Here is a 16118-nt window from a genome sequence, read left to right as displayed (position 1 = left end):
TGACTCAATATTCCAAGTCCCCCACATCAATTTATTTGCCGAAGCTGTGGACGATGAAGTTTGGGATCTCCCAAAGAATGTCAGAAAATTTAATGAATGCTCTTACTCAGTGTGCTCATTGTACTCATCCTACTCTAAAATGAGTAGCCAAGTCTAGTTTCATAAACTATATATCAAGAAAGATTCAAAATCTAAGAATGAGCATCAGAAACTTTCAAAATATTTGGCTAGAGCAAGACAGAAAACACTCCCAAAGGAAAGAGACCATTTCTCCACTTCTTTTCACAACCTTTTCGGAGCTGTAGGTTGAAATGTATGGAGTACATCTGAGTGGTTTAGTGAGTTAGTATTACTATTTCTGGTTATACAAGGCAACTGCATTAATCCCCAGCTCATCTATCAAACTTCTAGATCAGACCCACAAAACATGGCGATCCATGAAATCATGGACAAGATTGTTTGTAGGATAACCGAGTCAGTCAGCATGGTTTTCACTCTAATTTTTCGAAAAAAAGAAATATCCGTTACAGTCATTCGCCTAAATTCGAGTACTTGCCATTCCTTTTTAAGGCTCAATTCCCCTTTGGTTTGGATAAGGAAGAACACCAGAATCAAAGCTTGTTGCTAGTTCAAGTGGTTCCAACGATTGAAAGATCTCGTACGACCCAGTTTGGTTAATTAGGAGGACACCAAAGATTCACTGGTTTGTTGCAGAATGGCAGGAGGAGGATTTGCTTCGCATGGACCAACAAAAGACTATGCCGGAGGGATGACCCTCTTCGTGCTCATAACTTGTATTGTGGCTGCCACCGGCGGTCTCATTTTCGGTTACGATCTTGGGATTTCAGGTTGTGATTTGTGAACGAAGACTGAAGAAATTGTTTACAGTAAAATTGGTATCTGATCATATATTTGGTGTTGACTGTTTTTTTTTTTTTTTTTTTCTGCAGGAGGGGTTACTTCTATGAGTCCATTCTTGAAGAAGTTCTTCCCCTCGGTTTATGAGAGGATGAACGATGACACTGAAACACATAACCAGTACTGCAAATTCGATAGTCAGCTTCTTACCAGTTTCACTTCTTCCCTTTACATCGCGGCGTTGATAGCCTCCTTCTTTGCTTCTGCAATAACCAGACTCTTTGGTCGAAAGATCTCTATGGCCATTGGAGGTGCTGTGTTTTTCATTGGTTCCATCCTCAATGGCATCGCCAACAACGTCGGGATACTCATCCTTGGTCGCCTTTTACTTGGTGCCGGTGTGGGATTTGCTAATCAGGTCTCCCTCTCTCTCTCTCTCTCTCTCTCTTCTGATATATATTGTATGTTGGGGGTGGTGATTGATTTGAATGAGCAATGAATGCAGGCTGTACCAGTGTATCTATCGGAAATGGCACCGGCAAAACTGAGAGGAGCTCTGAACATGGGTTTCCAATTGGCCATAACCATTGGAATCCTGGTTGCCAACCTTGTGAACTATGGCACAGACAAGATCAAGGGTGGATATGGGTGGAGAATATCCCTGATTCTTGCAGCAGTTCCGGCGGCCGTAATGACAGTTGGGTCACTGTTCCTACCAGACACCCCCAACTCTCTCATCGAAAGAGGCCATACAGAGAAGGCCAAGGCCATGCTGCAGAAGGTCCGCGGCACCACCGACGTCGACGAGGAGTTCCAAGACCTCATCGACGCAAGCGAATCTGCGAAGCAGATGCAGCACCCATGGAAGAACATCATAGAACGCAGATACAGGCCTCAGCTCGTCATGTCCATCATGATTCCTTTCTTCCAGCAGCTCACTGGAATCAACGTTATCATGTTCTATGCACCCGTTCTCTTCATGACACTGGGATTTGGCGGTGCAGCTTCTCTCATGTCTGCTGTCATAACCGGCCTGGTCAATTTCTTCGCCACCATTGTCTCTATCGTGACAGTCGACAAGTACGGAAGAAGGTTCTTATTCATCGAAGGTGGAATTCAGATGATCATCTGCCAGGTATATCCATTAATTAAGTTAAAACAATTTCTTTGCCACCACTTACCACTGATCAATTAGCAATACCGGTCCTTTAAAACGAAGAACACTTGAGTTTGAGTTGCTCACTTCATAACCCATTAATGCATCGATATCTGTCGCAGATTGGTGTGGGAACTGTGCTCGGTATCAAGTTTGGAGAGAGTGGACAAGGATCCTTGTCAAAGGGCTACGCAGATTTCGTCCTGTTCTTGATTTGCTCCTATGTTGCAGCTTTCGCCTGGTCATGGGGTCCATTGGGTTGGTTGGTTCCCAGTGAGATCTTTCCTCTGGAGATCCGATCAGCTGGTCAGGCCATCAATGTATCAGTGAACATGTTGTTCACCTTCGGCATTGCTCAAGCCTTTCTGGCCATGCTTTGTCACATGAAGTTCGGTCTCTTCTTCTTCTTTGCAGGGTTTGTCTTGATAATGACCCTCTTCATCTTCTTCTTCTTGCCGGAGACCAAGAACGTTCCCATTGAAGAAATGAACAGAGTGTGGAAGCAGCACTGGTTCTGGGGGAAGTACATCCCAGATGACGCAGTCGGCGCCCTCCAGCTCTCTTCAGCAAAGTCTGTGGCCTAAAAACCAGGTTAGATGCAGCCCGTAGGGTTGAAGGTTGCTCAGATTCGATTCAGATTATGTCTTCCAGTTGGGGCTCTTTCTGAATAATAAACCAAGTCGATCGACCGACCAAGAGATGATGAAAACTGAACTGAAACAGAAAAAAAGGCAAAAAGGAAGAAATTTATGCATTCAGTTCAGAAGAAAGAAAGAACACTTGGAGAAAAAATGTTGTTCTCATTTCATGGTTTCACCTTCTTTTTGAGGGAGAGAAAGAGAGTAGTTTCATGGTTTCATTTAATTTCCTGGAAAATAATGATTTCTGAATGTAGATTCAGCACAGTTTCTTAAACTAATGACTCTTTGCTCAATTGCTCATGTTATTGTGATTGCTCCACTACGATGAACATGTTTCCCTGCCACCTGTTCACTCACGAAATGAAATTCAATTTCGATATTATAAAATCTTATAATTATTATATAATTTATAACAATTATTGATTGTTATTACTCATAAAGTTATAATTTATAATCTTTTTAAAAAAATTAAAAGTAATAAAAATTACTAATAAAATACAATAAATATTTTTAATTTTAAATTTGTTTTTTTACTAATTTAATGTCCATTTATTTTTTATTTAGAAGTTAATAAAATTAATTAAAAATAATATTAAATTTGGCCACTCTCATTTTGGGTGCAATTTGGGTTGTGGTTAGACGACCAGCTAGATATAACAAATAAAATAATGTTTTAATTGCACATGGATTGGATTGGCTCAATTGAAAATGTCATAGGGCTCTTTTCGCTTGAATTTGGTCATTCTCACACGGTGTATTGTGTTTGGGTTTTGAAAAAAAAATTGTGAGATGGGGTAAAATGAAGATTTCTCTTTTATTTTATTTTTTCAATCACCCTCGTGTTTGTGAATTAATTGTAAATTTAGGAACCAATTCGGTACATAAATTAAATAAGTGTAAGGTTTTAAAAGGTTAAAGCGTTGTATGGCCTCGACACAATTTAGGAACCAATTGTGTGATGCTTTTGCTTTAAAAGAAATATTATAAAGAGGGGGTAAATGGGCAAATATGTAAGAATGAAGCATGAATGACATAAGAGTGTAAACAATAAGGCTGTGTTTGGTTTTAAGGAAAAAGTAGGGAAAGGAAAGGAAAAGTAGAGAAATCTTTACAAACCTTGTATGTGTTTCCCTACCTTTCCTTTTCTTTTCCCACCTTTTCCTTCAAACCAAATATAGCCTAAAGATTTAATATGATAATATATATGAACAAGGCATCCTTTTTTTTGTCTTAAATTTCTATTTTGCCCTTATATAATCCTTAAGGCTCAATTTGGAAGGAGTACAAATACAAATATGTAGAGAGCAAAACCTCGTATCTTGTATTATTTTTCATATATTTGCATTGTACATATTTATATTTATACTCTTTCCAAATTGAGCCTAATGTTCAACATTAACATGCCAAATGATTGAGACCCAGCCTTGGGCATTTTGAGGCCAAAGGCACAAAGATGTAAGCCTCAAACAACCCAAGACTTAAGCCTTAGTGGTGGATTCAGAATCCTTTTAAGGCCAGACCTTTTTTCCTAGCCTTGCTTTGAGGCTTAGGCATTTGGCCTCGCCTCAAAATCCTTTTAAAATAAGGTCCAAGTGTAAGAGAATGGTATTACATAAGTACACAGACTCAACTGACTCAGGCTGAACCAGGTCAAATCGATCCATTTTCAACTCAATTAGTTAAAGTTTCGATTCATTTTCAATTCAATTAGTTAAAGTTTCAAGTGTTGGACATTTTAGAAAGTTAACAGTCTACTCGCCAGAGTTCCATCTTTGGCGAACTACTGCGGTCTCTGATCCCTCACCAAAGGGTATATAGGCAACCCCTCCAGGGGTCCAACCAACTCTTCTTTCCATTGTTTTAGCTGAATTAGGATCTGCTCCTCATTGAACGTGTCTCACACCGACCTCAAAGTCACATCCCACCTTGTATTGAGAACATATTCACATGAATAATAAATACAAGCACGGAAGATGTTCTTGATGTGCAGCCAGGACATGCTGTAAGGTGCGTTTTGTGATGAGCAAATTTAGTTAATACTTAAGAGGATGTTTGGTTTTGCAATACATACATGACGTCTCAAGTGAGTTGTTAATTCTTGGTTTTAGGTTGCATTCATGCAGTCCACTGATTTCTGAATCTATGTATGTAAGCCATGTATAAAATTTCAAATGTAGTTCTATTTATTTGGTTGGTCGGCATGCTGGTACTTTTGTTATTGTTGTTCTTCTCACTGTCAACATTTGTCAATTTCGATGAATATTGTTTAGTGACGTCATTTATTGAATCGATTAAAATCTCAGTCCCCATTTGGTTTGTGGGAATAAGGGTTTGGAATTGGAATTGAAATAGGCTATTCTGATTTCAACTATTTGGTTGGGCAGAATTGGAATTTGAGGGAATGACCATTTCTTGCTCTTCCCTTGGGAATGAAATCCCATTCCCGTTGATTTTAATTCCTATTCTCATTCATATCTGAACCAAACAGATTATGGGAATGAACCATTCCCATTTTGATTCGGATTTCTATTCTGACTACAAACCAAATGGACCCTCAATAATATAAAGATGTAGTTTCTTACTTAGATTTTTTTTTTTTATGCTTGTAACATTAATATTTAGGAGTCTAGGATTAATAATTTTCTGTCATTGATAGCCATTGCTTCTAACTTTTCTTGTTACCAGTCATAACAACTCTTATTTATCATTATTATGATGAATATTGTTATGCTTGATTTCGTTTTATGATGTGACAAATTGTAGATGATTTGATTGAAACCGTGGTGATTATATTTTGAACGTGTCTAATTAGCAAATAAATAACATGAATAAAAAAAAGAGAGAGAAGTAGAAAAGGCATGAATAGATAAACGAGTAAATGATCACACAAGTGAACAACCAATTGGAATCCGGGCTATTTACAGCCCCGTCCGTCCGTACCCAATGTTTTAAAAATCGATTTAGAATTGGAATCGTTCTAGTCATCGGTTTTTGGATTGATGATTCAATCATTCGGTTTAAATGAACTGCCTGTTCTGATGAAAAAAATCAATGGATCAATGGTTAAATCACCTAAGCCAATGGGTCATTAATCAATTCAGCAGTTAAAACGGAACTGGTTGTCTAAACGATTCACAAGCCAAAAGCGGTTCAAAAACATTGATGAATCCATGACCGTCATTAATAAACACATACCTGTTTAGTGTTAACCAATCGTTGTACAGAAAGTAATGTAAAAGTTGCATTCGTCAACAAAATGCCAACCTACGGCCATAACCTGTAATTCTAGCCTGATCTGCACTCATAGTCTAGTCGTAACCTGAATTTCAAAAATATTGAAAATCTTGGTAGAACCCAAACCTTCTAAAACATCTTATTTTAGTAAAAAGAAGTTGTCCAAAACAAATGCAGACTCAAATAGAATTGAAACAGCTAAGATGTGTGACTAAAAAGAAAGTTTCATAGGAAAATGCTTGCTTTCAGGCCAAAATGGTGGAGTTTTGGGCCCGAAAATGCAAAGTTATGGGTGTTTGAAGCCTCTCCCCTAATTTCAGCCTTAATGTGGCCTTGCACTCAGTTGTCCCATTCCAAGGCCTATGCCCGCGGTCATCACCGCCCACACAGCCCAATCCTTGGCTTGTGGCCCTATTGTACCCGCCAAGCCCATATATTTATAACATATATATGCATTATATATATATATATATATATAACATATATTTCTAGTATTTTTATTATATAATTATATATTTATCTATAACATATATTATAAATTCAAAACAAAAAAAAAGAAAAAATCAACCTGATCAATTACTTAATCAATTGGTTTTGGTTTGCAGTTTTCGAAAAACTGATGGTATCAGTTCAATTTGAAAAATGTCCCATGGTTTGATTAATTGAACATTGGGCACCCCTAGTACCCACAGCCCCGTCCACATGTGGTAGCCGACTCGTGGTCCCACTCTCGCGCCAGCCCACCAGCACCCATGTTCGACCTTTCCTTGCCTGCAACTATCCCTAGTCTGTGTCCCCGCCCATGACTTTCCCCAACTCATGGCCCTGGCCCCCCTAGGCTTCCCTAGCTTGTGGCCCAGCTTCCGACCTTCTCTAGTTTGCAGTCCTACTCACAACCTTCCTCAATTTGCGGTCACGCTCGCGGCCTTCCCCAACCCACCCACGACCACGCAAGCCTCAGCTCATGCAGCCCTGACGTGACACCCTCCCACTTATGCCAGTGCTCAACTGCGCTCTAACCAACAACGCCCTAGCCAAGTGTCTAGCCTCGGCTAGACTAGTATCCAGACCCTGACCGCACCAACAACGGTAACCCTCTGGCTATCTTTCTTGTTTGGCCACCCACTGGCCCACTCAAGGGTGTTATCCCTTATAGCTCACTTCACATTGTAAGCCTATTTGTTGGCCCACCTAAGACGGTTACCCCTTGTGGCCCTTATCTTGTTTTCCTAGAGTTATTACCCTTTGTGACCACATGGTGCAATATCTTTCACAAAGTGTTAGATAATGTATGTCATTAGTTCCAATCAGATTGATGTACAGATACATTTATTATAAATGAATAAAAGTACATTATTGTTTTATGTTGATATTGGTATGTTTCTATGAAATTATCCCTTAAACCAAACACTTATGAGACTCATGTTAGTTTAGAATGTTCTTAGTCATTGGATAGATTTGGAGACTTGCGGAATTTATCTTGCCAATGCTAACATTGATGTGCTATTAAAGAAGTTGGGGCAGCTTGTCTCAAACGCTAGGGTTGGAGCCAAAGCACATGTAGTGTGTGTTTGGTCGAAACAATGAAGCCTGATCATTTTCCAGTTATGCCCTGGACCTTGGAGATTGATGGGCAAAACTGGAAAGTTATACATAACCCCTTGATTTGATTATGGTACTGCATTAGGTGTTGGATTGGATTTTCTTTGATATGCCAACCAGTGAGATCTATTGAGAGTCAAAATTTGGATTTGTTGGGGTAGTTTGAGAATTCACTTGAGTGGGTGATCATAGTGATAGGATCGCCCATTTGTCAGACAAAGTGAATGATAAGGCTTACACTCTCTCTGATGGAAACCTAAACTGCCAAAGTGAATGATAAGGCTTATCATATATATATATATATATATACAGAGAGTGTGACACTACACCTTGCAACTAGGGGGGAGGTTCATCCCTGTAGGGTAGTGTTCGATCATTATGAGCCGAGAGGTTAAGTATAAGAGAACATTAAGGGTTGAGTACCTGATTGTCTTTACCTTACCTAAATCTGTTATCCTTACGCCTTCATAGGATGGTTAAATTCAATGATAATTTATATGTAAATGTTAGGCTCATATTGGGCTCACAGTGATGTGCTCAGGGGTTCATTGCGTTTAGCAGTGAATTCGACAAAGCCTTTTCACAGGGGCTGGACTGAATCCATGTAGACTTGTGTGAGGTCATTGTGGGGTCCTACGCCATACAAATCGGGCCTAAGTTGGCCATGCGACACCCTTGGGTCATGATCCTTATAGCTAATGGGCCTAAGACTCATAATTAATTTGATTAATTATGATGTCACATGATAGCTTAAGTTGTCATGTGACATGGGGCGAATTTGGGTTTGGAAATGGATATGGAGCACCCATTTTCTTAAGAGGATAAGGCTTATATCTTAGTAGAGTCCAAATCCAAATTAGATTTGGATAATCTCTTAATTTGATTAGGAGAAGTTCTCCATAAAGAGATAAAAGAAGAAGATGATGAACTAGATTAGAACACCTCTCTATTTTGTTCTCTATTCTTCTTTTTGTCTCACAAGAAACCCTAGTTTGACCACAACTATTTTGGGACTAATAGAGATCAGTTTTCTTTTGATTTTTGCAAGAAAAATCCAAAGGAATTTCGTGCTCACCTTCCCGAGTTCGATTCAAGCAGTTGGATTGCAGTTTTTTTCTGAAAACTGTGTTGCTAAACCAGCTCTAGGAATACATTGTGCCATCTTAATGGAGACTGGTTTTATGACTGATTTGGGCATGAACTTCCACATTGTGATATTTGTTTGTGGTATTCGTATCAAATATACACCTCCCTCTTTGGTTGGTTTCAAATCTGGTCCAGTTCATTACAAGACTAGTCCTAAAAAATACAGTTTTTCAAAACTTAGGGAATTCGATTCTCGGATGAATTAGGAAATTTTTGAAATTTCGTCCAGACATGTAGTATGGTTCGGCTATCCATGTGATGGATCTTAACCCTTCCAACATAAACCCCTGGTCTCCCCAGGCACCTACTAAAGCCAGACCACCCTAGATACACATCTCTTTAAGACCTAATCTCCCCTTGCACCTCTCTCAAGCCATGGTTTCCCCAAGCACTCATAGCTCTATATGCATGCATTTACATATTTCATTCTTAGAGTGTATATGACATGTTTACATAACGTAACACCCACACATTACACATACACGATTATTTGCTTTACAAGCACAAGTTCATATTCAAGTTATCATACTTACATGATTCAATGACTTGTAACAACAAGTTTGGACCTAGAAACCCACATATTCACATCTTACATGCTCACATTTAGCATTACAATTTAACTAGCGAAGAGGCCCCTGCGTTACAGTGGCTTGCAAAAGCTAAATTATTGTATAGGAAGCGAAAGGTAAATTTTTTAATTAATAGCTTTTAAGAAAAAGGATTTACTTAAAATAAGAAGAAATTAATGGATAATAATATATTTAATTTAATAAAATAAAATAATAAATTAATAAAATTTTCAATTTTGAAGTCAATTAATATAAATAAATCATTTTGTTGTTAAATAAAGAATACAATTTTTTTCTCAATTTCCTAGTTGGGCTTTGGGCTTTATATGTGGGTCGAGATTGGGCTCAAGATCTAGGCCCGATGGTCCGGTCATGCTCAGGCTTGGCCCTGAATATGTTCCATTGATATAAAGGCAAAGGCTGGCGTGGCCTACGAATATGTTAAATCCCAACCTTGGGGCAGAGATAGGGGGACCCCAAGGAGCCATGGCCCCCCTATGGACCAACAAATCCCCACTCTTCATGTATATTTTTCCTCTCCCCCACTCCCCACCCCAATGGTCCCCCCCCCCCAATGGCCATCCATATTTATTCCCCCTACCCCCCAATCCACTTAGATGTTGGCACCCTTCATAAAATATTCCTAGCTCTTCTCTTACCCAACCCAGACTTAGCCTATTGATAGACCTAAATTACCCCCCAATCCATTTAGATTTTATCCCCCCCCATAAAAAATTCCTAACTCTGCCCATGCCCAATGCATACCTAACCTATTGAATATTGAATATTGGTAGCCCTAAATTATTAGGCACGAGGAGAAAGAGAAATAATTAAATAAATTATTAACTAATTGAATAATTTAGTAAATTACATAAATAGAAATCTATGGATAATAATTTACTTAATTTTGTAAAATAAATAAATCAGTTATTTATTGTAATAAAATAAATAAGTAACTATTCATTTATTATTGGGACATGACTGGTCCAAGTTATCTAGAACCAAGCCCGACCCATTGACAACCCTAAATATTGGGTACATGCTGAATTAAATAAATAAAAATTTTGGATAATAATATATTTAATTTAATAAAATAAACCAATAAATAATTAATTAAAATTTTCACTTTTGAAGTCAATTTAATATAAGTAAATCATTTTTGTTGTTAAATAAAGAATACAAATCTTTTTTTCTCAATCTCTTAGTCGAGCTTTAGGCTTTATATGGGGTCAAGCTTGGGCTCAAGATCTAGGCCCGATGGTTCGATCATGCTCAATCTTGGACTTGAATATGTTCGATTGATATAAAGGCAAAGGTCACATGCCGATGTGACTTGTGAACAGGTTTAATCCCAACCCCAGGGGTGGGGCCAAGGGGACCTAGGCACCATGTCCCCCTATTACACTTACATTTTGGCCCCCTTATAAATATTGGGCTCAAACCTACCTATTGATAGCCCTAAATATAGGACTGCCAACGAATCATGTTTGGGTTGAAACTAGTTGGAAGCAGAACTAACCCAACATGAAATGTTGAGGACCCAAATCCAATAGGGTTTATAATTTTTGGTCTGGAACCAAATCGATCGGTTCTTAAGACAATCAAGTCTAACCCGACAGACCCGATTATAATAAATAAAAAATAAATATTTATGTATAATATATATTAAATATTCTATATATTATATGTATAGTATATAAATGGACCCAACCCATTAACAACCCTACCTAAATATTGGGCTCAAGGGGATATAATAATTTGTTAGTAAATTATTTCTAAATAAATAAATAATTTAGTAAAATAAATAAATAAATGTCTATTAAAATCTTTCTCTCAATGTCAAATCTCATTTATTTTACTGATTTGTAAATAATTTATTTACTTTTATTAACTAAATAAATTCTTAAATAATAATAATAAAATAAATAATAAATGTCTATTAAAATCTTTCTCTCAATGTCAAATCTATTTTATTTTATTGATTTATAAATAATTTATTTAATTTTATTAAATCAATAAATGCTTAGACATTAAAATAAATAAATAATGAAGTAAAATAAATAAATAAATGCCTATTAAAATCTTTCTCTAAATTTCAAATCTCCTTTGTTTTACTGATTTATAAATAATTTATTTACTTTTATTAACTAACTAAATAAATGCTTAGATAATAATAACAAAAAAATAAATGAATAAATAAATAAAAGTTGAGATAAAGAATAGGAGGAGAGAGAGAAATAAGAGAGAAGAGGGATGACATTTTATTTTGTAGGACGGCATAATTGTAAATAATTATATATGGCATTGTTGTAATTTTTGAATATCATAGAGGCATTGTTGTGAAGACAGTAAATTTGTCTTATATGTGGCATTCCTATAATTTTTGAATGCCTTAGAGTCAATAATCAAATTGAAAGGTTGGTCTTATATGTTATAGCATTGTAATCTTCAAATACTAGAGGCAATTACAAGTTGAAATGTTTGTTTTATATGTGGTAGCCATGTAATTTCCAAATAACATAGGGGCAATTACAAGTCAATCACATAAGGGGTTTGTCTTTATGTGGCATTCTTGTAATTTCAAAGAAAAAAATGGCAAAAGTTACTATTAGATTCCATTTCTTGCATTCTCGCGCTTTCCTTTGTACACATTTTAGTTTAATATATTTACTAGCGGAGGGGGCCTTGCGGGGCTCGCTCATAAATTGTCAGGATTGAGCTCGATTTGAATTAGAGACTTGAGCTCAAGTCAAAAGCTTGGAAGTTCGAGCTTGGCTACCTTTGATCGCAGGTCTCTCAAGTAGCCGAGGTTCTGAGCCCAGGTGCCCCTCAACTGCTAAAGTGTCGAGTTGAGGCTTCCCTAGTAGGCAAGGTGTCGAGCTCAAGTCTCCCTTAGTTGACAAGGTGTCGAGCTGAGGTCTCCCTCAATTGTCAAGGTGCTGAGCCAAGATCTCCCTCAGTGACCGAGGTGTCGATCTGAGGTCTCCCTTAGTGGTCGAGGTGTCGTCTAGCTCGAACTCGATTTGAATTAGAAACTTGAACTTGAGCTCAGAAGTTTGAGCTCGGCTTCGCTCGAACTCAACTACCTTTGATTGCAGGTCCGCTAACAGCCGAGATGCCGAGTTGAGGTCTCCCCAGTTAGAGAGAGTGACATTCTTGTAATTTATAAGTAGAGAGATGACATTCTTGTAATTTGAAAAAAAAGAGAGAGAGAAAGTTGGTAGTGAGTGGTATTTTTGTAATTTCTAAGAAAAATGCCGTTAGATTCCATTTCCCTTATTGCCTTCTTGGTGACACATTTTAGCTTAATATATTTATATAAAATTTTAAGAAAAAAAGACAAAAAAATATTGTTAGATCCCATTTCCCTTATCCTCAGGCCTTCTTACATACACATTTTAGCTTAATATATTTATATAAATATAGATATAGATGTCGCACAATATTAACTCATGTATTCACATATACTTACATATTAACTCATGTATTCACTTATTCACTTAATATATTGTTTTCTACAAATACACAACTCATATACTTGCATATTCGCTCTTGCACTTACTCTTTGCAATTCAACCCTTTACTAATCATACCAGGACATACCATATAGTTTCAGCCCCTGATACCATATACTTAAATCCTCGGCCCCACATCACTCAATCATATCACTTGGCAAGCACTGGGGGCTTAAGTTGCTTCAAATCTTCAGAACATTTGGGAGCTGAAATAATGTTAGACTCATAGTAAAAAAAACAATGGCTTAAATTAGAATTTTGGGGGTTAATATCTATCAAAATAATAAAATGTTAGACTCAAAGTAAATCACAAGCAAGCATGATTCTAGGGGGCAATATGAATTCCTAATACACAGATTCGTTTCACCGTACCCAAATTATTCATTTTTCCACGCCCAACTTATAAAGTTATAAGCCCATAAAACAAAATGGTGGCGTTCTTAGATCAAAGGGTAATGAAAACAGCAACAACGCTTAATTCCATTTATAAGTAATCAAAATTAAGCTGGGGTTAATGTGTAAAGGTGTTAACCGCATTCGAAAATTTGATTTTGAATTCAAGATTCAATATAATTGAATTGAATTTGGATAATTCGAATATCTAATTGATTTGGATATCTTTTGTATATCGAATAGTTAATTGGATTCAAATTTGGACATGACCTAATTCGATTTGATAAATATCTGAATTTGATTGATTATTTAATTCTTATATATAATATAGAAAATATTTAAATATTTTATATAATTTATACATAAAATAATTAAATTATATAAATAATTTATATATTTATATATTTTATATAAATAAAATATTTATTTTATATATTTATTAATTACCTAAAATAATAAATTGATTGAATTCAAATCGAATCGAATATTCAAATATTTAATTGAATTTGAATATTAATTTTCAATATTTATTAGTTATCAAATTTTCTAATTAGATTCAAATTCAGATATTGTTTGATTCAATTCGAATTCGATTTGTTTACACCCCTACTAATGTGAGAGGATGGCATTGCATATATACATAGACCTGGATGACTCAGGCTGAATTTGGGTCAAATTGGTCCATTTTTAGACCAATTAATTAATGGTTCAACCGTTAGTGTTGAACATCTAGAAAGTTAATAAAGCATAAGTTCTAATCAAATGATGAGACATTTTAGAAGAGCGCTATGGGTATTTTGGAAGGTTAATTAGACATGTGCATTAAATAAGGGAAGATTCCATATTAAAGGGGTAGAATTAAAGAAGAAAAGAATAAGGAAGTTCTAGTCTAACTCACCCAAACTCTATATATAGGTGGTTCCATACCCATTTTAGGGACTTTTCAATCCATTGCTCCCACCGAGAGGCATATCCTCTTTCTCCTCCCCTCCCCTCTCCCCTCTTCTCTCTTTTTTTTCCTCCTACAACCATCACCCATCTCCTTTTCCCTTATGTCACGTTTCTTTGGGGTGGAAAATCAAATTGGGTTAAAGTTTATACCTCGGTTCAATTTTACACATATTTGGAAAGAGTATATTTTTATACTGTAAATTGGTGTAAAATTCATTTTGAATTTTTTTTTACATCGATAATCGATGTAAGATATACATCAAAATTGTCGGTGTAAAGCTAACGCCTCTTCCTTGTTATTTTTTCTCTCGCTGGCGCCAATGCGTCTCCGTCAAACATCCAGAAGGGAAATCCAGTAGCGGTAGCGACAGTATGAGATTTCTCTCTCACAGGGCAGATCTGAACCTAGGGCGGCAGCAACAAAACCCAGTTGTAGTGGCAGTATGAGATTTCTCTCTCCCAGGGCAGCAGCAGCAAAACCTAGTTGCAGCGGCAGTATGATCTCTCTCTCTCTCTCTCTCTCTCTCTCTCTCTCTTCTTCTTCTTCTTCCCCCCTTTTTTTCTTCCCCTTTTCCGTCACCGCTTCTCTCTCCATCTGTCTCTCTTTCATTCTCTCTCTTTCTCTCTTCTCCTCCTTTTTCTTCTTCTTCTTCTTCCTCTGCTTCCCTCCTCCTTCTGTATCGACTACAGTAGCTCCCATCTTAATGAATTTATACTTTGACAACCAAAAAAAGTCAGTGTAAAATTTCAAAATTTACCGGTTCCAATTTCCATGACAAATACACCGGTTCACATTTTCCATAGGTGTAAAACTGAATTTACACCTAAAACAAATGCAAGCTGGAATTCGATCTGTGATGAACTACATTAACTTAGTCCCTTGTCGGAGGGTATGTAGACAACCCCTTCATTGGTCCTGCCAAATCTTCTTTGTATAGTCCATTACCTCCATGGCCTTACACGATCAAATTCGGATGTTACTAAATCCATATGAACCCAACACGATTAAAGCCCTAACTACGGGTAGGTATATAGCTTGGGCAGGTTGGGTCAAGATTAGGTTCAACCCAATCTTGAAGGTTTTATAGCAAAATCTTTGCCTAATACCAGCAAGAAAAATTCAAACACACCAACTGGAGAAACTATTTCTATTTCTCCTATCTAAATGGATCGAATTGGGGATTCAACAATGATATTAAAGACCCAAAAACACAAATTATTCAGATATTCCACCGACCATAATGTTTAGGAATCATATAAAATGGTCCAATCCTAGTGGTTGAAACAAGCCACTCCTTATAAGGAAAAGTATAAGTGTGTCACAAATAAACTGTCCAAGTTTATTCACTGATTGAAACATTTAATCTACATAGTAATTATGATTGTCTCTGATCATTATTATGATTTATCATAATTCTACAATACAGATCAAAGGCTATAACACATAAACATGCCCAATAACACATACAATCATATAAGAAATGAACTTTCATCCCTAATAAAAACAGTTTACATTAGATCATGAGGGCATACACTATTGAACAGGCCAACCTGAGATTAAGCCTAAAGGTACCAGTGCAGTCCTAATCCTAAGGTAAAACCAAACATCCTCAAATTTGGCCATGGGTCAGGTCAATTTGGTTAGGTTGTATTACCTTATTACGTGGCAAATGGGTGGGCTGGATAAGGGTTGAATATCAATTCACCCATATTGAATTATTGACCCATCATAATCCATCATCAATTCTTATTAAAGGGTCATAATCCACCCTAACCTTGACCCACTTAACCAATTCATATTGATTTTTAACCACTCTCACCCACATTGACTCACTTACCCTCACCTATAAATACAAAAATGGGTTGGGATGGTTTGTATACCCGAAATAATAATTTTTAAGAGGAACATCTCTATCAAGGTTGTCACGTTGACCCGTATATCGAAAATAACAAAATTTTGAGAGGAATATCTCTCAAGACTGCCACGTGACAGAAAATGGGTCAGGCAACCCGTATACTTGAAAATAACAATTTTTGAGAGAATAATCTCTTT

At 36.7% G+C, this 16118-nt stretch overlaps 1 protein-coding gene across 1 annotated transcript; it reads left to right on the top strand.

Moving 5' to 3' along the window:
* Positions 1-585: 585 nt before the first annotated feature.
* Positions 586-2948, top strand: LOC148864160 (sugar transport protein MST6-like). The gene is made up of 4 exons (XM_088975765.1): positions 586-848; positions 951-1276; positions 1364-1993; positions 2137-2948. The coding sequence occupies exons 1-4, from the start codon at positions 716-718 to the stop codon at positions 2596-2598; spliced, it is 1551 nt and encodes a 516-aa protein (XP_088831891.1). The 5' UTR covers positions 586-715; the 3' UTR covers positions 2599-2948.
* The last annotated feature ends 13170 nt before the right edge of the window (positions 2949-16118 follow it).

The sequence above is a fragment of the Nelumbo lutea genome, chromosome 3, assembly GCF_056320005.1.
Source record: "Nelumbo lutea isolate HS-2025 chromosome 3, American lotus-T2T, whole genome shotgun sequence".
NCBI classification, from domain to species: Eukaryota; Viridiplantae; Streptophyta; class Magnoliopsida; order Proteales; family Nelumbonaceae; genus Nelumbo; species Nelumbo lutea.
Note: the sequence above shows the minus strand (reverse complement) of the source record. Positions and strands in the feature narration are given on the sequence as shown.